This window comes from Aquarana catesbeiana, linkage group LG01 (genome assembly GCF_042186555.1).
Source record: "Aquarana catesbeiana isolate 2022-GZ linkage group LG01, ASM4218655v1, whole genome shotgun sequence".
Classification (NCBI taxonomy): Eukaryota; Metazoa; Chordata; class Amphibia; order Anura; family Ranidae; genus Aquarana; species Aquarana catesbeiana.
In genome coordinates, this window is record NC_133324.1 from 140,744,999 (window position 1) to 140,768,401 (window position 23,403).

The 23,403-nt window shown below is 40.5% G+C and overlaps 1 protein-coding gene across 1 annotated transcript in view; it reads right to left on the reverse strand.

Moving 5' to 3' along the window:
- FCHO2 (FCH and mu domain containing endocytic adaptor 2) overlaps positions 1-23,403 on the reverse strand; it is a 216,302-nt gene that overhangs the window by 30,398 nt on the left and 162,501 nt on the right. Inside the window, exons 14-22 of the mRNA XM_073624347.1 lie at positions 22,595-22,606; positions 18,545-18,569; positions 18,364-18,403; positions 17,208-17,293; positions 11,960-12,075; positions 10,034-10,163; positions 8,067-8,178; positions 7,785-7,940; positions 4,952-5,084 (exon numbers count right to left, since the gene is read on the reverse strand). Coding sequence (XP_073480448.1) covers positions 4,952-5,084; positions 7,785-7,940; positions 8,067-8,178; positions 10,034-10,163; positions 11,960-12,075; positions 17,208-17,293; positions 18,364-18,403; positions 18,545-18,569; positions 22,595-22,606 — 810 coding nt within the window. The remainder of the gene's footprint in view (positions 1-4,951; positions 5,085-7,784; positions 7,941-8,066; positions 8,179-10,033; positions 10,164-11,959; positions 12,076-17,207; positions 17,294-18,363; positions 18,404-18,544; positions 18,570-22,594; positions 22,607-23,403) is intronic.

Sequence of the window (23,403 nt, forward strand, 5' to 3'; positions counted from 1 at the left end):
CACAGCGTGCCGGAATGACTGCACTCATGCGCATGAGTGATATCATCTCCCCCAGCGATCAATGAAGATAGCCAAAGACTGGCGCCCAGCAGAAGATGTCAACAAGGGATGCAGGAAGGAAAGGTAAGTTTAGCTGCTCAAGCCCACTCTACCTTCGCTTACGCTGTTGCTTTCTCACTAACAAAAAACAAAAACAAAACACAGATCTCTAACCTATTTTGGCATAAAAAGCATCTAATGATAGACCTGTTTTTGTCAGCACACAGCAAAGATTGGGAATTGTCACTCCACTGAAGAAGTCCACACCCAGGACGCAACCTGCATGGAGTTAGGAGCTGATTCCTTGACTCTATCCTGCGGCAATTCATTCCAAATCACATGGCGGGGAGCAGGTGGAGAGTAGACTTCATATACCCTGGCACGGCTCTTAGTGCCTTTTTTTTTCACTTCAGATTTTATGCAAAGGTTTTCAGAGAACAAAGATAATATGGCAGTTAGAATGATAGTTTTGAGTCTGACGGAGCATGCAACTCAGTGTCATAGGTAACAATTGTGAACTTATAACAACTATGCAGTGATGCATCAAGTACTAGGTATCACTATTATAAGGGTAAGGGGGGGGGGGTGCAGGGAAATACCCAGGAGTTTTAGTGGGGTGACAATTTATTTGAAGGCAGCAGAAAAAAAAAGAAAGAAAAAAAAACAAAATGAAAATGTAACTTGTACTTTCATAGAGTAACATCTTTACATCAGAGGATCTAATGAAATACTCTTAGGGGCTGTTGATATTTGCGGACTGATTGGTCCATGAGACCCAAAGTTCCAGCAGTTTAGGTACTGAAAGATGTGCTTTTGCATACGTGTTCCAGATGGAAGTTCTTAGTTCCTTTTATGTGAGTGTGACGGCATATGTTTTGTCAATAATAAAGCTTTTAGACAGAGAGCACTAGATGTTGTTTTCTGTTTTATATTGCTATGATCCTGTGAAAGCACCTGTGAAGGAGGGAGCCGGGTTGAGCTTGCTGGAGGAGTCTTATTTATACAGGATTGATTAGACCCCCAGGGGGAACAGCAAGTTTTAACGACCAGAGAACACTGGTGGTGGATTGCACAAGCACCTTTTTTTATTGTTTATGATATATTGCAGAGGTGGAAGAGGTTGATTCATGGCTGAGACCAAGAGACTGTTTTGTTATTGATTGATCCAAATGTTTCTTTTACACGTTTATGGATGTGTTTAAGAGATTGTTTTGATACAATTTTTTCTATACTGTAAAACCTTGGATTGCGAGCATAATTCGTTCCAGAAACATGCTTGTAATCCAAAGCACTTGTATATCAAAGCAAATTTCCCCATAAGAAATAATGGAAACTCAGATGATTCATTCCACAACCATTTATTCATAGGTCCTTCAGTTTATAGTCCATATAAAAAGATTATAGCCATGTGACCAGGTTGTGTAACCATAAAATGTCCATCCACAAATGGAAGCCTCCACAAGGGGTTAAGAAGCAAAATCCATAAAGATCTACAGAGTATAAAAGAGAGGAGAGGCGCCTCTAAGTGTAGCAATATGTTGCTAAATGTTGTACCTTCATTAAATGTAACCATATTGCTACACTTAGAGGTGCCTCTCTTCTCTTTTATACTCATACAAGTAGCATCATGTCACAACTATCAAGACATCGCTTGTATATCAAGTAAAAATTTTATTTAAAAAATGTTGCTCGTCTTGCAAAACGCTCTCAAACCAAGTTACTCTCAAACCAAGGTTTTACTGTATATGTTTTGGATTATTATATCAACTGAATGGAATATTACGTAATACGTGGATACTATGTTGCACTTGCACTTTTGAATCATTAGTATATTATATTGCATTTTGGATGTGTCATCTTAGGTAACCGGAGATCTCCTTGCACCATGCTTTCTTCATCCCCCCTATATACACCCGTCCTCACCTAACCTGCCTTGCACTATCCCTTCACCTTGTTCGCTTGGTGTTGTGGTGGGCTCTCTTTGTTCGTTCATTCCACCGGTCTCCCGGACACTATCTGTCTGTTTTTCCTATGTTCACTTCACTGTCACTTCACCTTGTCCCACACTTGATCTTCCACCTAGTGGTCATCCAACATTACTTGTTTTTTACCTATACGTATTTTATTTTATTTATCTACAGTTACCTTGGGTCAATGCTCTATCTTACACCACCTTGTTGGAAACCTAGGTGAACTTTTTCACTACCCATTGCTCTACGGCGTCCTGAGCTGCCTCGCCCTGCCGCCTCTTGGTTGCCTCCTCAGCTCCCGTGGGGTTGTTGTGTCCACCCCTGGTTATCTCCTACCATCATGAACTTTCCTATATATGCCCTACTACTATTATACCCTATATCTACAGGTAAGAGTGTTAGGACTAGCGGTTTTGCTTCCCCTCTTCCTGTTGTAATTAAATATTAATTAATTACTACTTTATACGTTACTTTAGATATTTCCAGATAGCTGCTCCTGATGAGTGGACAAACTTCCACGAAACGCGTCGAGCAATACAACTGAACATTCATAACTTCTTGACATGTCACAACGAATATGTATCTATCATGGGCATTTTAGTGTTTTAGCCATCAGTTGGATTTTAATACAATATGAATTACGTATACACATGTGGGGTGTAATTTTGATGATGCTGCAATCTACCTATGTTACAATGTATAACATGTTACTATGCTACTATTATATGTTCTACTGCCATGTTTTACATACTTTGTACCTTATCTATTGACTATATGCGAGTGTCATCTATTGCACCTTGTTTCTCATGTGGTATCAATAAATTTACATTTTTTTACATCTGATGACTCAGCCTGCCCTAGTGATGTGTTTCATATAAAGTCCCCATTGTCCCCCCTTTTTTCCCCTAGTCCCCTTATTTTTCTCAGATATAATTGGATGGAGACCTGTGTACCGGATGGTCATGGTCTCATATAAAGTCCTAACCTATACCTCTTGTTTCAATATTAATATGGGATGGAAACACACACTAAATACTATATATACCATTGCTGTGGTCTTGTGTCATATGCTTAGTTATTATATTTACTTGCTATCACTGGAACATCTTTGTTTTATCTTAATCATGTTATCTATTCATGTTGATACTCGGGGGGTGGATCCTTTCCATCCCCGGGAGCTGCGACGCGCACCGTTGCTATCCCCCTATCCCCCTGATCCACCAGTCATGGGATCGGGGGCGGGTGTCCGCTGTGCGTCGACGCCACGATCCGCACGTCGGCACGTTTGGCGTCAATTGACGTCACGTGCCGTCGTGACGCTGTTTCCATCTGGCGTGCATAATGATGGAGGCCGGAGGTTGCCTATATAGGCGCTAGTCTCCTTAGTGGGCTGCCTCCTCTCCTCCCTCCTAGCACGTCTTAGCGTGACGTTGGGGGTTCACCTCGTTGGCTGGCGGGCTGAGACTCTGTCATCTTAGGTAACCGGAGATCTCCTTGCACCATGCTTTCTTCATCCCCCCTATATACACCCGTCCTCACCTAACCTGCCTTGCACTATCCCTTCACCTTGTTCGCTTGGTGTTGTGGTGGGCTCTCTTTGTTCGTTCATTCCACCGGTCTCCCGGACACTATCTGTCTGTTTTTCCTATGTTCACTTCACTGTCACTTCACCTTGTCCCACACTTGATCTTCCACCTAGTGGTCATCCAACATTACTTGTTTTTTACCTATACGTATTTTATTTTATTTATCTACAGTTACCTTGGGTCAATGCTCTATCTTACACCACCTTGTTGGAAACCTAGGTGAACTTTTTCACTACCCATTGCTCTACGGCGTCCTGAGCTGCCTCGCCCTGCCGCCTCTTGGTTGCCTCCTCAGCTCCCATGGGGTTGTTGTGTCCACCCCTGGTTATCTCCTACCATCATGAACTTTCCTATATATGCCCTACTACTATTATACCCTATATCTACAGGTAAGAGTGTTAGGACTAGCGGTTTTGCTTCCCCTCTTCCTGTTGTAATTAAATATTAATTAATTACTACTTTATACGTTACTTTAGATATTTCCAGATAGCTGCTCCTGATGAGTGGACAAACTTCCACGAAACGCGTCGAGCAATACAACTGAACATTCATAACTTCTTGACATGTCACAACGAATATGTATCTATCATGGGCATTTTAGTGTTTTAGCCATCAGTTGGATTTTAATACAATATGAATTACGTATACACATGTGGGGTGTAATTTTGATGATGCTGCAATCTACCTATGTTACAATGTATAACATGTTACTATGCTACTATTATATGTTCTACTGCCATGTTTTACATACTTTGTACCTTATCTATTGACTATATGCGAGTGTCATCTATTGCACCTTGTTTCTCATGTGGTATCAATAAATTTACATTTTTTTACATCTGATGACTCAGCCTGCCCTAGTGATGTGTTTCATATAAAGTCCCCATTGTCCCCCCTTTTTTCCCCTAGTCCCCTTATTTTTCTCGATTATAATTAGTAGCACTAAGCACTTTTGATATAATTGCGCTGCACTACTTTTGATGTTTATATTGGTTAAAAGTGAGGTGAGAACATGTTTTTTTGGTGCTGGCAGCCATTACTGCGGATTCACTCCTGTGTTATTTTATATTTTTAGTAATATATATCTTTTTATGACTTTTTTCACAGTATTGTTTTACAATCATTTACAGTGCACAAGTTTTTGAATTATAGGTTAATAGGTTGCGCTGATTAATATATAGACACTATATTGTTAGAATATACCTCCACATAGAACAATTTTTGCAACAGAGAGGGGATTATACCACTGCTCATCAGAAAAAAAACGGTGACTACAACCAGAACACCATGCCCTTTTCATATATATGCATCCCTATTATTTTCACAAAGAATGGATAAGATATCAATGCAGCCTACCTGGTATTTTAAGATGTCCACATTATAATAAGAGGCAGATGGGTTCTGCTCAGAAGATTTCTTGAGGTAGGCAGTGACTGCTTGCATATTCATCCAGAAGTCTTTACAGTTGTTATCGCTCTGGGAAGGATCACTGTAATAGAAGTGAATTCAAATAAAAGACACACGGTACAATTTATAATGAATTCCAAACAAAAATATAAAAAAAAAATTGCATGTAAGATCACAAATCATTTGCAACAAATGTACACCCAAGTCTAAACTCCAACATTTAAAGTGTCATTAAACCCATAGCCAATGTCTGATATCCACGAATAGTTACTATATCAAGAAAAGCTACTGTATGCTGAACATAGTGAATAATTACTTCCAAATATAGTCTTTGGAGGTCAGGTGACATTTATTTCCATGCTCCACACCGCATTATACGATTGGTGTTGAGACGAAGCAGGAAGTCTCTTAAGTCTTCCTTCACGTCACTGCAGGAGGCTGTGTTTCTCCTGACCACCCAACGCTGCCCCAGTCCTGTGGTTTAACCGCTTTCCATTCCCCCTAAAGCAGTTTTACTGGTACAGGGTTGCTGCTGTGCGCCGGATCACTTATATATACGTGATCCCACACTTCCAGTAGGGGGCACTCATAGCAGAAGCCAATGGGTGGGTGCCAGGTATTACATGTCCTCCAGCACCTGACGATCATCAGGCAGAGAGGCAGAACTGCAATCTGCCTATATCAACAAGGCAGATCACCGTTCTGACAGAAGGGAAGGGATGGAGTCTGTGTTCCTGCAAAGCAGGGAATAAATTCCATCTCTTCCCTAGTGAAAGCAGCACATACAGTATAGTAAAATACAGTTAACCCTTTAAATGCCCCTGATGTAACCCCTTCCCAGGCAGTGTCATTAGTATAGTGACAGCACGTATTTTTAGCACTAATCACTGTATTAGTGTCACTGGTTCCCAAAAAGTGTTAAAAGTGTCAGAATGTCTGCCGCAATATCGTAGTCCCGCTATAAGTCGCTGATCGCCACCATTACCGGTTAAAATTAATAAATAAAAATATTCCATAGTTTGTAGATGCTATAACTTTTGCGCAAACCAACCAATATACGCTTATTGGGATGTTATTTATTTTTTTTACCAAAAATGTGTAGCAGAATACATATTGGCCTAAATTAATGAAGAAATTCGATTTTTGAAATTTTTTCAATTGGATATGTTTTATATCAGAAAGTAAAATTTATTTTTTTTCTCAAAATGGTCTGTCTTTTTTTGTTTATAGCGCAAAAAATAAAAAAAACACAGAGGTGATCAAATACCACCAAAAGAAAGCTCTATTTATTGAAAACGACACTGGAAAGGTACAGTGTCGCACGACTGCGCAATTGTCAGTTAAAGTAATGCAGTGCCGTATCGCAAAAAATGGCCTGGTCACAAAGGGGGGTAAATCTCCTGGAGGTCAAGTGGTTAAAGTGGAACTTCTCTCCCAATCAACATTGATTATTTTTAATCCTAATGCTGCTAGCATTAGTAAATAGATATCATATTTACTACAGTGGAACCTCGGATTACGAGCATAATCCGTTCCAGGAGTATGCTCGTAATCCAAAGTACTCGCATATCAAAGTGAGTTTTCCCATTGAAGTCAATGGAAACGAAAATAATTTGTTCCGCATTGACTTCAATGGGATGCAATACTGCATGCGGCCAGAGGTGGGGACGCCAGAGGTGGGGACGCCGGAGAGCCTCGGAAACGGCCGAAAAGGCCCGAGCACACTTCGGCTGATCTTGGCAAACCTCGGAAAGACTCCGCTCACAAGCCTTTCCAAGGTTTGCCAAACTGTCCTTGGGCCTTTCCGTGCATTTCCGAACGCCGACGATCAGCGCTGTTCGGCTTTGGCTTTGCCCTTAATCAAGATGGCCATGGCCAGAAATGCTAAGGGGTTGTTTTTCAAAGTGACTCCTCAACAAAAAGCATGGAGACATGGATGGATGGGGGAGTTTCTTTTGAATATTAAAAATTAATTAAATGGTGTTTTTGGTTTGTGGTGCTCAGATGCAGTGAAGATCTGCTTTAAAGAGGAAGTAAACCCCAATGGGTTTTACTCCCTTTTTTGCTCCCCACAAGGCCTGCAAATTACAAGCATAATGGGCTAGTATGCATCGCATACTAGCCCATTATATGACACTTACCTGCAAACGAAGCCCGTGCTGTCCCCTGTGCAGGCCGCGTCCATCTTCACCCCTCTTCCTTCCGGGGCCGCGGACTCCGGCTCTGTGACTGGCCGGAGCCGCATGACGTCACTCCCGCGCATGTGTGCGAGAGGCGTCAGTCACGGCACACGCTGGGGGAAGAAATGGCACGATGGTCCATTTCTTCACAGCGTGGTGCTCTACAAGTGAAATATCTCCTAAACGCTGCATGTTTAGGAGATATTTCCACTACCTATAGGTAAGCCTTATTCTAGGCTTACCTATAGATAAAAGTAACACAAAAGGGTTTACAAACACTTTAAAAGACCTGTCAGGACAAAAACACTGCAGAATTTAATGCCAATTTACTTTTAAAAGTGCATTTTCCAGGGCTTTTTTCCCTGTACTCTACCATTTAGCAAGTCACTGACCTGAAACAAGCATGCAGGTCAGGGGTTCTGATTTTACTGGCTACATGCTGGTTCCAGTTCAAGTACTACATTTACTCAAGCTTGTAAACAGAAGAGTGTCTGCTGCAGTAAGACCCAAACAGACAGTACAAAACAGTTCTGGTACTAAATCGATTAAAAAAATAATCACAGACGTACTGTGTGGAATGTAAGGGAGCTCTTAATACATACCTGTATAAAAGTTGAGTATTTGGTAGAATTTGCTCAAGCTTGCTGGTATTTTTTATCCTGAAGCAAAGCACTGCTGGAGAAGGGTTACTTGTGAACACTTTAATAATTCCACTCGGAAATGACACGGTCATATCCCCTGTAACCTTGACAATACATCTGTACAGAAAGAAAGGTATTATATGCAGGAAAATTATATATATATATTTTTTTTTTAATCATAATATTCAGTCTGAACAAAATATACCTTTAACATAGAATAATGAAACCCTGAAAATGACTTACTTTGCTGGGTCTGCTCCTTTGAAGTAAGCATTAACAGACTCTGACAGCGCTACAGCAACAGGTAGTGTGTCCTGGGATCCTAAGGTAACTGGACTGGGCCCACGCGATATACCTAAACAAGTGAAAAATAAGTTACCTGTGTCTGGATAGCGAAACCTCATACTACACAGCATCAGTTCACCAAAAAGTGATCAGTCTAGTTAGAGTAGATAACTGTGGGTTGAATTATCAACTGACCCCTAACCATACCCCCAAAGAAAGTGCTCCATTATTTCCATTAAAGTGGATCCCCCAAATTATGTAGCTTGTGCTGAGCCAGGAATATTTCACTATTAGAGTACTTACACTGTTACAGCCTACGGAATGCAGCTCACCACACTAAGGCTCCGTTCACACCTAGGCATTCCAAGATCACGGGTGCAATCATCGCAATTCTGCCCGCAAATCCCAAATCGCTGCAAAATGCTGGACACGCGCTTGCAATCCTGTTACTTTCAACGGCACCCCAATCATGGAGTGATTTTGCTGCAATTGCCGGCCCCACAAATTGCGGGATGCCTGTCGCCCAAAAGAAGTTCCGGGGTGCCATTGAAAGTAACAGGAGCACAAATGCGCCCACGTTTTGCGGCGACTCGGGAATCGCAAGCAGAATCTCGCAATCCAGAATGCCTAGGTGTGAACAGAGCCTAACTGATGTCCCATCCCTGTGCCAGGGCGAACAACAACAATGCTTATTTTTGCCTTTTTCAAATACATTCTCCTAAAATTATATTATTATTATATGGGATTTATATAGGGCCAAAAGTGTGCGCAGCACTTCGGAATATAAAGGGGGACAGTACAATTACAATACAATAGGAATAGGTGGTCCCTGCTCATGGAGCTTACAATCTAAAGGATGTCTACTAGTGCTTGCATTAGTGTGTGAATAGCATGAACCAAGGTGCATACAGTGTGTCCATGCAGAGCAAAGCGACATGTTCACTTTATTTTGCGCTCTTCTCCAGCCTTCCAAACGTCGGCACCCACTGACCAAAATGATTAATCACTGTGATATTATATTCACTTTTGAGTCTAGGGTATTGAGTTTTTTCAATGCTTTTTATATTAAAGAGGCAAAATAAGACCAGGGAAATGTAAAAGAAGCCTAAACCTCCACCAACTAGATCAAAAGTAGAATGCAATATGTTAAAGTGTTTTCAACCCAACTGACAAAACCTATTATTCTGTAGGCTTACTTTGATTATTATATGCTTAAATCATTTGGTTCCCAATGGCATGTATTCTGCTCTCCGTATTTAGGGTCCCTACATTCACTTTTGGGGTCTCTATGGAGCCCAAGTAAAGCCACGACGTGTGTGCTCCTCTCAGGGATTGCAGACAAATGTGAAGTTGTTTCTGTGCAGACATGCATAGGAAGCACAGAGAGTCTACAGTGAAGGAGGATGTCTGCTACACCCACCTGATTTTGAATGACAGCTAATATCATTCAGTTTCAAAACAGAACTTGAAAAAGATGGTGGTTAAAATAAAAAAAATAAAAAAGGAAATCTGTATTTTATTAAATGTATTTAATATGCAATATATTATATTTTACTGACTATTTTTTTTTTTTTTTTAGCCCCAACCAAAACACCATTGGAATGTGTGAAGCATGTTTCTGTGGAATTCTGGTGTGAACCAGTACTTAGAGCAGTAATGCTTCTTATGATATGTTTCCACATCGAAACAGCAGTTTGTTTTATTTTTTTAATAATTACATTTTTCAGTATATAATACCGTTTCCCCTATGTTTCTGTTTATGATATATTTTTAATTTTTTGTAAATCATAATTTTAATGTTAACACGCTATTGTAATAAATAATGATGCACACTTCTGGAACAGGAACTAGGAGCGTTTCCATGGTTACAACATGATGTAAGAAAAAGTCTTGACAGGTACATGACAAATGCACATAGCACTTACCAAAAGTGGGAGTATTCGCTGCACTAATTGAAGCAGACGAGGATATTGAAGAAGAGCTTTCTGCACGAGGCAATGAAGCAGAGGAAGGGGGGCTAGTGTTAGATGTCACGGGAGGGCTGAACGGTCGTGGCTTGAAAGGAAGCAGAAATAAAATGAATGAAATACTAAAAAATAACTTATCTGAGTTAATCAGTTAAACCTGATTAATAATAATAATTACTAATAATCCCAGAAAAATCTAGAAAACCACTTTTTAGCTTTCATTAAAAAATGTATTTGTTAGGGAAACTAAAAAAATAAAATAAAAATACTTTGGGATGATATAGGGGGAAAATAGCACAGGGTATACAAATGCAAACATCTATGCTTCAGTCACGTCATAACACATGGTCTAGGAGAAAAAACTAAATTTATGGAGTTTTTTGATGAACAAATTTGTTTGCAAGGTGACAATACAGGAGCCCCAATTTCTACAAAAACCCATAAACACACCAAAAATGCAAGATTAAAAACATACTATTATAGTACTGTAATTTGTGAATTTTTACTGTACTTACTGTAATATTTTGTAAAATAGTTAAGGCGGAGCTAAACCCACCGATTTCACAGTTTCTGAAAATGGGTTGATTCACACCAGGTGTGGTGGGACTGCATTGGGTAGCTAATCAAGCGCAGTCCCACCGCACTCTGAGTGCAAGACAAGACAAACTGCCTGGTCTCCGGTGTGGCTGGATCACATCACTGTGTTGCGGTGGTGTGCAGTAGAAGAAAAAAAAAAAAAAGTATTGCATGCAGTCACCGCACCCAATAGAACTTTATGAAATGTCACCGTATGACATTTCAATAAAGTTAATTTTAAAAAAAAAGGTCAACAGTGTGTCTCACCAGTATCAGCATTGGCCTTACCGCAAAGTACACCAGGCACACCATGCCCCTTCTTCGGGCAAGTGGCCCTGCGTGGCTCCGAAACGTTGCTGTATATGTGTACCGTGTGACAATGTGAATAAAGCTTTGGGCCCTTCTGGGGAATCCTTGGTGTGCTGATGACATTTCTCCATTCAGATTGTCTGTTTCCAGCCTGTCGGCATTACAGCACCCAGCATTATTACAGCCATTTCCATGAACTTGTGCATGGAGAATATTGCGAATGGACTTGCAATTACTAGTGTTCTAAAAGTAAGCTCTCTAACAAACTATCAAGCCATCAAATGATTGGGGTCATAGCTGATCACATGTGCAGGGCCATGGCAATGGCTAATCAAACAGAGGCTAAGATGACCCGTGGCCTGGGGGTTGGGGACCCCTGCTATAGAGGACAGACAGATGTCACCCTGACCAGAGGGTGAAACCTGATTTACTATTATCAGAAAATGAGGAATTACCATTATTTTTAACATGAATTAGAATCATTACTTTATTCACCTAGTCTAATGTACACATGAGCGGAAATTCCGCCAGCAAAAGTCAGATGAGAGCTTTTGGTCCGAAAATGTGACCGTGTGTATGCTCCATCGGACTTTTGCTGGCAGAATTCCAGCCAGCAAAAGATTGAGAGCATGTTCTCAATTTTTCGGTCTGAAAAATTTCCGATCTGAAATTACGATCGTCTATACCAATTCCAACGCGCAAAATTCCTACGCATGCTCGGAAACAATTTGACGCATGCTCGGAAGCATTGAACTTCATTTTCTCGGCTGGTCATAGTGTTTTACGTAACTGCGTTCTTGACGGTCGAAAGTTCAGCGAACTTTTGTGTGACTGTGTGTATGCAAGCCAAGCTTGAGCGGAATTCCGTCGGAAAAACCATCCAAGATTTTTCCGATGGAAATTCCGCTCGTGTGTACGCGGCATAAGACGACACATCATACTATATTATCAACTAATATTTCTGCCGTATTATTGTACCAGGCTTCTAACAATACTCACTACTTCATTTATTCCACTGAGTTTGGCTGAGGGAAGCTTTGGTCTTGATGGAGGCCGCGGAGGGGGTACAATTGTGCCTACCGAGAGTGGTGTGGACGGTCGTGCAGGTGGCGACACTGTTAGAAATAAACATGTTTTAGCAACGATTAATGAATGTCAAAAGTGCTATAGAATGTTTAGCTCCTAGTCTGGGAGGACCCCAAGGTACAGTATGTTTTTAAAAGCAAAGCAAATAAACTGTCCAATTAAAGCTTCAATCTTACATTAGATGGAAAATGCTTATTGTAATAAAATATATGCTTGCCAAGATGCTACATTGCTCTTTGACCAGAAAGTTACTACATGGGTTAGATTCTATGCTTTGCCCACAAGCAGGTTCCCTTAGCTGGTGCACTCCCCAGCTGGCACATACAACACCCCCCCCCCCCCCCCCCCCAAACAGCCAGTTGAGTGAACCTGTTGTTTTTGGCCTGCAAAGGGCAAGCACAAGTTCCTTTTACATTTTAGAATTCTCCATTTTAAAAAATTCAGGATTCTTGCATGAACAGTAATCAGGGTAGAGGGTAACCAATGATAGTCTTTTGATCTCTAATAATGCTATCCTAACATTACTTTAAGATGCCTGTCCTACCAGACAAAGGTCTCTTTTCACAAGTACGGACAAAGGAGCAAGAATGTACAATTACTCAAAGTCAGAGGTTTTCGGAGATGGTCTAAAATGATTTGTCTTATTAAATAAAAGACCAATAAATTATTAGTTGACACTTAACAACTTGGGTCCAATTAAAACTCTACATTCCTTTAACATGGAAAGGGTTTTGCAAATTACAGTCCTGAGGACAACATAAGTATTGCTTTTTATCTTTTGCGTTTGTCCCTACTCTTGCTTTATTAGCATATACACAAGGTACAAAGATTAATATGCCGAGGAACGTGCTTACAATCACAAAAGCTCAAAGTTAGGTCAGCAGGTGTCATTTTTGCTCCTAAAGGTTGCCTGGCTCTACATGCAAAAAAGCAAACTGTCAAAAAAAAAAAAATACTCATATAACTTGGTGTGAAAATTCTGTATCAAGCTTACTACAAAGCTACACCTACTGAAATATTAGCAAATGTTTCCAATCGAATGCAAAGTCCAACAGCATCCCACTCCCTGAACTCTGCCTGTCAATACAAAATAATTAACTATGGGCAACAGGAACAGGCCTGTTTATTTCTATAAATCAATGTGACACATATGATGGCTAGCTTTTTCAGATTTCAAGAATGTAGCATCTAGCTTTGAAACTGTAATATAGAGGGCCATAATTATTTTGTACTTTTTTCTGTTCTGCAAGTGTTTTGAATTGTTTAAGACTAAGTGCACCTTCATGATAATGTTAACAGTCACAATGATCACTGCATCTGGTTTGTTCAGTGTGTCTATACGCTATATGCCACCAGTCTGGTATCTCTGGTATCTTTACAAAAGGAAGGCACAGAGGGGATGAGACAGACAGAAGTCTTAGCGTTTATTGGTGTTCTATGAAAAGTGTCATAACAAGTATAACCAGATTGATATTAATGCTTCCCTGATGATCTCTAACAGGCAATCAAACTAAACGTCAAAACATGCACATCTAAAGAAGTCTGGGGAATTCAAAAGAGCAAATATGACACTTTTCTAGCAGCATGGCCCTTTAAAGATGCCTGCTCCAAATTAAAAAATAAAAATCTATGCCACCAGTTTCGGTAGCTTTAATGAACCAAACAGCAGACCCAGGTAGTTCTTAAGAGTGCCACTTTCAAAAAGTGGCGTCATGGCTACACTAAATTCAAAATGACCTACCTCTGGGTTGCAGATGACAAAATTGTTGGTAATCAAGACGAACTCTAGCTTCGGTGTTCAGAGACAGGCAGCGTGCCTGTTTCTGTACACCGTGCAGCAGACACTGTCTGATTCACAGCTGACTGTGGATGAAGTTTAGTTGGGAATCTGAGCGACTAGTTTCCCATCAGGTCTGCTTTTTCCCTGTGAGTGACAGCGGGCAGATTCTATAGCCAATAGCACACTGCCTATTGGATACAGAACTGCCCACTGCCTGTCAAAAGAAGAGTGGACCTAATGTCTCTGAATCCCCGTCAGGCTCCACCCATCCAACTAAAAAACTCCTTAGCCACTGCGCTATCTATGTGTGACAGCTGCAGCGGCAGGGAGTGAGTTCAGCTGCCTATAGGACAGTGTGTATGGAAGCTCCAGCCTCAGTACACCTTAGCACACAGTGCTTGCCTCAAATTCTCACACCCAATTCCAAACTTAACTAAATCCGTCACCCACACTAACTGTTGTACAGAGGCATTTTGGAACTCCAAAGAGTGCTGCATACACTCTTTAAGAATTCCCCTGCCTGTGCAGTATGTAGAGGGCTAACATGATTTGGTAGAGCCCTTTAATCTCAAAATACAGCAAAAAAAAGATTTCAGAGATAAATATCCCTAATTTACCAACATATAGCAACTAAAATGTTTCGAAGTGCACTTATTCTTTAGCCCTCTATGATTTATTGTATACCTTACCGTACAGCTCTATAAAAGAAAAACATAATAAGGCTACATAAGACAATTGTACACCTGGGAAAAGCTTACTATATATACACATCAGTGCAATGTATACAAGTGTTTAGTACCAATGTAACATAACTCTAAATGCTCATTATAACTTAAATTATACACTCCATGCACATAAACACATGCAATTTCAGCACAAAACGTCCATTTTCAAAATACAGAAGTTTGCATACACAAGTACATCCATATGTAAATCTATTAAACACACAATATGCTAATGTCATATGCAAACCAATTAAAAAAAAATAGCAAATCAAGCTGCTTGGAGACAAAACAGGGTAAGAAAACCAAAATCATATTAAAGAATAACAAGATGCAATGGACACAATAATGTGAAAGAAGGTATATGAGGTATTTGTCCACATAATGACTAGAAAAGTCGTCCACTATTTGGGGACTACACCGCACAACAAGGCAACACCAGGCATGCTTGTCATACCATTGTTTGTATGAACTGTAGGCAGGCTACAGTTGATAGAGGCAGACTTTGAAGACTTCTCAGTAGGATTTGAGTTTTCTTCAACAAATACATCATCAAGACAATAGTTGGCATTAGAGAAACCTACATAGTCTTCCAAAACATAGTTCCTCAAAGTTCTCTCCGATAAATAATACCGCATGTTGTCAACTTTCTCAAAAGCGCTATGGAATCTCTGAATCTTCTTGCGACCTCTAATGAATGTTCTGCTGTTACTCTCAAACAGAGCAATCTGTGGCCTTTGGGGATGTGTGTTTTCTACCTGAGCTTTCATTGTGCCAACATTATGGGCAAAATTGGTACCAAAATCAGATTGTGCTGCGTCCCCGGGATCAGACATAGGGAAGTCAAACGTGAACTTATTACTTGAGGTCAGAGATGTGGGAGAAAAAGCAAAACTCCCAAAAGGCTCCTTTAGTGCAGCTGAAGAAAACACGGGGAAGAAAAGACAAACATTGAATGTACACTGCTAATGCCGGTAAGATCACTAAAATGCTTATGCTGAAGTGCCTTGCGTCTCTAAAATGAGGTGAGCCCCTCTTACTAAAAATCGCTCTTTTGGGTGGACTGACTGTTTTAGTGGCCACCATATGGAAAAGGGGGAATATAAGGCAGGTAAGCTTTCATTACACATTTTGCTTCATTTTGTGTTTACAAGGAATAAGTAGTTAAAAAAAAAAAAAAAAAAAAAACACATAAAAGAGATTATAATGGTAATCTTTTTAAAATGAGTTAATGTCTTAAAAATGTGTTTCCTTCAATAGTATAGATATGAGATGGCTATATTTGCCCTGACTAAGTTGCTGCCACATAATAGTGAAGGTTTACTGCTGAAACAACCTGCAGGAACGTCTAAGTACTTATTTTTCCAGGAATGCTGTCATTGACAAAGGTTTTATGTAAAATGACTGAAATCATACACCCTAGTATTAAAAATGACTTGCCACAATAGGACAATGAACTTCAAGTTCAGGTTTCAACTGGTGGTAAAATTTCTCTGCACTTCTTGAAAAATATACATATCAATTCATTATTGGCACTTTATCCTCCAGTTTTTACACCAAGTCTCCTTCATGAGGGATGTATAAAGTATTACAACTGATCAAATGGACAGTGATAAGCATAACAATGCTGTACTGAGTTAAAAACAACATGCAGTAGTCATTGTCCTGCCCAACATCCACCACCACCACTAAATATCCTTAACCCCCGTCAAGGCAAGGGATAACGCAGAAGGGCGAGAGAGAAATCAGGAACCATTGAGGCCTGGACTAGCCAATCCCGTAAGGTTGGAAAATTGCAGTTTGAAGAGAAGTTCCCAATGGAGTTGTTTGAAGGGTCATGCCTCCTACCACCAGCTTATGCAGCTGTAGACACCACTTTACCCTTGGCCAGATATCAGTATACTCCCGAGACCCAGGCATCCTCTGGTACTTGGATACCTTTCAAACAACTGCATTGTGGACTTCTCTGCTATCTGCATAATTCCAGTCTTACGGGATTGGCCAGTCCAGGCTTCAGTGGTCGCTGATTTCTAAGCATCTTTATAACCCTTGGTGGATGTTGGGCAGGACAAAGACTACTGCATGTTGTTTTTAACTCAGTACTGCATTGTTATTCCTATCACTGTCCAATTGATCAGATGTGATACTTTATACACCCCTGACGAGGGAAACTTGGTTTCTCTGAAATGTGTCAGGTAAAGGGGACACATCGTACCATCCATGATACTCAGGACAGTTACATTATAAGCTATGTCGTATGCTGTACCTAAGCTTTTAAACTTTTGATTTTCTACCAATAAAATAGTTTTATCTTTTAACTATATGCATGTGTTGTTACCTTATAAAGTCCCACTAGGGGGAATGTAAATTTTTCCAGTTGGCGTATTAGGGATGTGGAACTAATCAGAATACACTCGCCGCTATAGATAGCCACTCTTACACAAAGTGGAGACAGGACAGTATAACATTCAACAACTCAGCTACAGCATTTTGCAAAAATTATACAGAGCAACCAAGGGTTTGCATCAATAGGCTTTACACTAAAGAACCAGGAAATTAACAACACACTTGTAAGAATAATTACTTTCATGAAAATGCATATATAAATGCAAATTGTATCTAGAGTGATAAAAGAACAAAACAAAAGACTGATCTTTACCTGTAGAACTGGATGAAGAGAGAGAAGAGGTTTCGACTGAGTTGCCAAACAATGGGTCCCAGGCCAGAAGATCACTGTTGACTCTACTGTAGAATTTGAAAACAGTAAAAGATTAGAAAGACTATGCATCAACTTTAATAGTGCTTAATACTCTAATCAACTTTAACAGTGCACATATGAAATAAAAATAACTTTTATATGCCAAAGGATTTGTATTTCTGGCCATCCAGTTCTGACATTTACATCTGCCATACAGCATAGCCCTGTCTGGTAAAAGCCAAACACTTGATTTTTCTCTTCTACAGTTAGGTAACACTTACAGGTCTCATTCCTCCCCCAGCCTGTGACTGAAAAGTTAAAATAGAAGTTAAAGAAGAAGCAGCAGCAGACTGATGAGTTCTTCGCTCTGTCCTCCTATCAGCATGCTCAGTGAGCACTGCAGCAAAACTGACTGATGCCTTATACTGCTTCTATCACTCCCAGTCTCAGATCGGCGCTACAGGAACTGAAGAGGCTGGTATCAGGTAAAATTCAGGTACCTACACTGCGCTGATTTAAACAAAACAAATTTAATGATGTATTTGTGAATACAAAGCAACATTAATTTGTGTATTTTCTATCTGCCTGGAGGTCAGCTTTAAATTAATGTTCATTATTGCCCTGCACATCCCTATTCTAATGGATTTCAACCTCCTATTCATCAGGACCCCCCCCCCCCGAGTGGAGCTCTGTGACCAAAGATCCTAGTGGTTGCAGGGCCCTATATATCTTGTGCAAATGTACTGTATTTCCATAATAAATGAAATACATATATTTTAAATGACTATACATGTCTGTTTTTCCTTTCCAAAGGCAGGAATTGAGAGTTTTAAATAAAAAACAAAAAACAAAGGACAGTGTACTCCCAACCCCCTGTAATGTTTTACACTCCAGACTTGGTCTATGTGCTCCTTTTACAAATCCAGGACTGGAAACTCACTTGGTCCAGCATCAGCCTCTCACTCACCAAGCTTGCTTTCTTCCAACAGCATGCTTACAGTGAAAGCACATACCAGAAGCAACAGAGGTTAATGACTAACTAGCATCTAAACCCCTAATCTGTCAGAACCTATAGTGGGTAACATCCCTATTCCAAATAAAAGATTAAATGACTTACTCTGTCGTTCCTGACATCTTTAGTTTGGTCATCTCGTCACCTAAAAATACAAACAAAAATAAAAATAAAAATGTTTAGTGTATTTAATATATATATATATATATATATATATATATATATATATATATATATACGGGGATTCATATGACAATACAAAAACTGCCACACAAAATATACTTACTTGAAGCATTCCGGATCATGTGTGCCTAGTGAAAAGACAAAGTTATTTCCAGGGTTTACAGAACACAATGATATGTATTAGGAGCAAAAGTAAATAAAAGAAATTCATTATAATGCAAAAGTGATTTCAGATTGTATTGGTCATGTGCATGCAGTGCCCTCAATGGTCAATGGCAGACTGTATTACAGCTAACCTATACATAAAAGCTAAAGGCTGTTATAGCAGGGTTTGATAAGCACAATTTATTTTAACATCATATGTTTTGTATCATATTATCCCCCACTGCTTCTGTTTATTAGAAGATGATGTTATCAGGGGGTCGGGTCTTGGAACAGATTTCTCCTAATCCTGGTCCACCATTTTCCAACTGCAAGCCACATATCCAATACTCCGCCTCCTCTGGCAACGCAATCCACTCGGTTTAACTTCTATCCCCTTCTTCCTTAAAGCAGCCCACCAATCTTATGCGCCCTTTGGAACGTCTGCTCCATCTGTAACAAGCTATCATCTGTACATGACATCTTCATCTCTCATTGCTTTAACATACTCGCCATAACCGAAACCTGGCTTCAAAATTTTGACTCAGCTTCTCCTGCTGCCCTCTCCCATGGTGGCCTCCATTGGACTCACTCCCCAAGACCCAACAGACAGAAAGGAGGTGGAGTTGGATTCCTTCTATCCCCACAAAGCACCTTCCAAGTCCGTTCTATCCCTCCCTCTCTTCTTTCAAGATGTACTGTATTTGTCTGTTTTCTCCCATTTCTCTGAGGATTGCAGCAATTTATCGGCCTCCTGGACCGGTATCATGCTTTCTTGATGACTTTGCTGCCTGGCTACCCTACTTTCTCTCCTCTGAAATACCCACTATCATTCTTGGTTACTTCAACATTCCTGTCAATGTTAACAGCCCAACTTCTCAACCTAACAATTACTTGTAGGAACCTTAGCCACTTTAACCCTTCTCTTCTCTATTCTGCTACTGACCGCCTATATGACATAATCTCTCCCCTAACCTGTCCTGGCCACCTCTGTCTACAACAGTTCACTCTCATCATCACTAGATGCACTTGTTTCTCTAACCACACGCAGAATCAGGCCCCAACCGTTACAACCCTGGCAAACTGACTACACTAGAAATCTCAAGAGACATTGCCATGCTCTTGAACGACTGTGGTGTAAAACCAAATGCCTGCAAGACTTCACCCTATATAAATCTGCCCTTCTAAAAAACAATTCCTGTCTCCATGCTGCCAAACAAGCCTACTTTGTCTCTCTTATTAATAGTTTGCCATCCAGTCACCGTTGGCTCTTCTCAACCATTAACTCTCTGCTTTGTCCCCCACCCCCTCTTCCCACTAACTCACTCACTGTTCAAGAGATTGCCAATCTCTTCAAAGACAAGATTGGTAAAATTTGTGAGGACACCTCCACTGTGTGTACATCTTCCTCACCCAACATACCTTGCCTAACAGCACATTCAACACTCTCCTCTTTTGAATTGGCTACTACTGAAGAGGTTTCAAAACTTTTCTCAGATGCCCACCTAACCAATTGTCCCTTGGATCCTGTTCCCTCACAACTACTACGGTCACCCTTTTCTTCTATCCTATGCTCCCTCACTCACATCTTCAATCTCTCCCTCTCTAGTGGCACCTCCCCCCCTCTGAAACATGCACAGATCACTCCAATACTTAAAAAGCCCTCACTGGACCCCACCAACCTGAACAACTTAAGACCCATCTCATTGCTCCCATTTACCTCTAAACTTCTAGATTGCTACAACCCTGTGAAAATAACCTTCTTGACCCCTTACAGTCATGCTTTTGCTCGCAGCATTCCACAGAAACTGCCTTACTAAAACTCGCTAACGATTTACTAACTGCTAAAACCAACAGCCAGGACTCCATACTCCTACTGCTTTACCTCTTTGATACTGTTGACCACCCGCTCCTTCTTAATAAACTACATTCCCTTGGCCTCCAAGATTCTGCTCTATCCTGGTTCTCTGCCTATCTATCCCAGCGCTCCTTTAGTGTTACCTACAACTCTGTCTCTCCTCCCTATTGCCCCTTTCTGTGGGAGTCCCCCAAGGCTCTGTTCTTGGACCCCTTCTCTTCTCTATCTATACATCCTTCCTTGGTCAATTGATAACCGCCCACGGCTTCCAATACCACTTATACGCCGATGACACCCAAATCTATCTGTCTACTCCTCACCTTACTCCTTCAGTCGCCTCTCACATTACTAACTTACTAACTGACATATCAGCATGGATGTCGCACCACTTCCTTAAACTAAATCTCTCTAAAACTGAGCTATTAATATTGCCCCCCGCCCGTGCCCCCCTCCATGACTTTTCCATCAAAATCAACAATGCAACCACCAGTCCCTCCCCTCACGCCAGGGTACTAGGTGTAATCCTAGACTCTGACTTGTCATTTCAGCCTCAAGTCCAATCGTTGTCAAACGTTTGTAGAATTCATCTCCGGAACATCTCTAAAATTTGCCTCTTTTTAACAAAGGAAACCACCAAGCTCCTCATTCACACCCTTATCTTTCGCCTTGACTATTGCAACTCCCTTCACATTGGCCTGCCTCTCCATAGGCTATCCCCTCTATAGTCTATCATGAATGCTGCTGCCAGACTTATCCACCTTACCAACCGCTCAGCGTCTGCCAAGCCTCTCCTCCAATCCCTGCACTGGCTCCCAATCACTCAGCAAATTAAATTCAAAATACTAACCACAACATACAAAGTCATTCACAACTCTGCCCCGAGCTACATCACCAATCTTGTCTCCAAATATCACCCAAACCGTCCTCTCCGCTCTTCTCAAGACCTCCTACTCTCACGTTCTCTCGTCTCCAGGATTTCTCCAGAGCCTCTCCCATCCTCTGGAACTCGCTACCTGAACCTGTCCGGTTATCCCCTACTCTTGCTACCTTCAGGCGATCCTTGAAAACTCATCTCTTCAGGGAAGCCTATCACGTCTCCAACAAATCTTTTACCACTTCCATCAGCTCATTCCCCACCTGCCCCACCCTACTAGATGGTAAGCTCTTCTGAGAAGGGCCCTCTTAAGCTCCTTGTATTTTATTGTATTAAAACTGTATTGTCTCCCTTTTATATTGTAAAACGCTAGGTAAACTGTTGGTGCTATACAAATCCTGTATAATAATAATTATAATAATAATAATAAACTTCATGTGAAATTCCTAGGTTTATCACAAGCTGGCCTTACATGGGTAGATTGCACTGCCTGACTACCTAACTTTTCAAACTGCAACAGAAAACCCACAACGTTGGTCCAGACCAACAGATCCAGATGCTTGGCCGTCTCCCAAGTATGTAGATGGCATGAAGAAGAATTAAATCAGTCCTACAATAACCACATACACTCCCGGCTATTCTTGAAGCGGGTGGACAAGTTTTGTTCCAGAGGATAATGGAATTGTGCATTCACCTCCGACTGATCTCTTAGGTCTATTAGCAGTGTAACTGAGATATTCATAAGAAATATTTATAGCTGTGCTGCAATGTCACACATTTCACATAATAAGCTGAACAATGAAATAAGGGACATCTTCTATAGTCACTAAGTGATGCAAATGAGGTATAATGTACTATAAATAGTGACAAAGGAAAACAAGCAGCTGGGAAAAGTACACAGAGTTTGCGAATAACTTCAATAAGACTCATTAACATCAAAAGAAGATACATAATGTGAGTGTTATAGGAGACTAATAAGACAATACAATGCAATTTACAGACACAATAAATCATAATACCATTGTCTTTCAAGAGACAGTCAATATTGTAAGGCCTTTTTGTGAACCATCAGTTTTGCGTGTATTGTGATACAACTCATGGCATAGCATACAATAATCAGTTACTTCTCCTACAGTCTTTGTATACACCATCACATATACATACTGTCACACATACACCCTTAATGGAAAAGTCAGCTGTTAAAAACGGTCTATTTATGACCAAATCAGTAACTATACTTTAAAAATGAAGTAATATTTCTAATCATGCAATGTACTCACCGGGCTTTGCCTCTGTATTTATAATAAAAACAGAAAAGAAAGGGGAAATTGTTAACAAAGCTCTAAAAATTCCACACTATTATAACAATATATCAAAAGATACAGAAATTAGACTTTATAAAAACTGGAGCAGCTGTGCATGGCAATCAGCTTCTATCATTTGCAAAGTTTACCTGAACAAAAGACAAAGACAGGAGCTGATTGGTTACCATGACCAGCAGCTTCATATTTTGTCAGATCCATTGTTGTCCGCCCACCCCCCCTCCACCCCTCTGCCCTGGGGTTTTTAGAACCAATTAGAAAACAAAATGAATCAATAAATGTTTTTTTAGTTTTCAACCTGTTAAAGTATTTTGGAATGCTTTTCAGATATTAATGTCGTTTATTGAACCCTGCCATATCACCAGACTGGTAACACTCCCATATTTTATAGAGCTTCCCTGACAATTAGGGCCTTTCACCCAATTGAACTGCATTATGCTGTGTATTAACATGCACTGTGTTAAGGCAACCCGGTCTTTTTTGTGAGCTGCCTACTGGAACAAAAATAGGATTTTTATTACAGCTTACTTGTAAAATCCTTTTCTTGGAGTACATCATGGGACACAGAGGCTTAAGTAATTACTTAATGGGTTATAGACCACCTTCAGGTGTTGACACTGGTAAACCCAATCAAAGGAAGTTTACCCCCTATATAACCCCTCCTACTTCCAGGACGACATCAGTTTTTGTAGCAAAGCAATATACTTAAATCCCAAAAAAGAGGGGAGGGACCTCTGTGTACAATGATGTACTCCAAGAAAAGGATT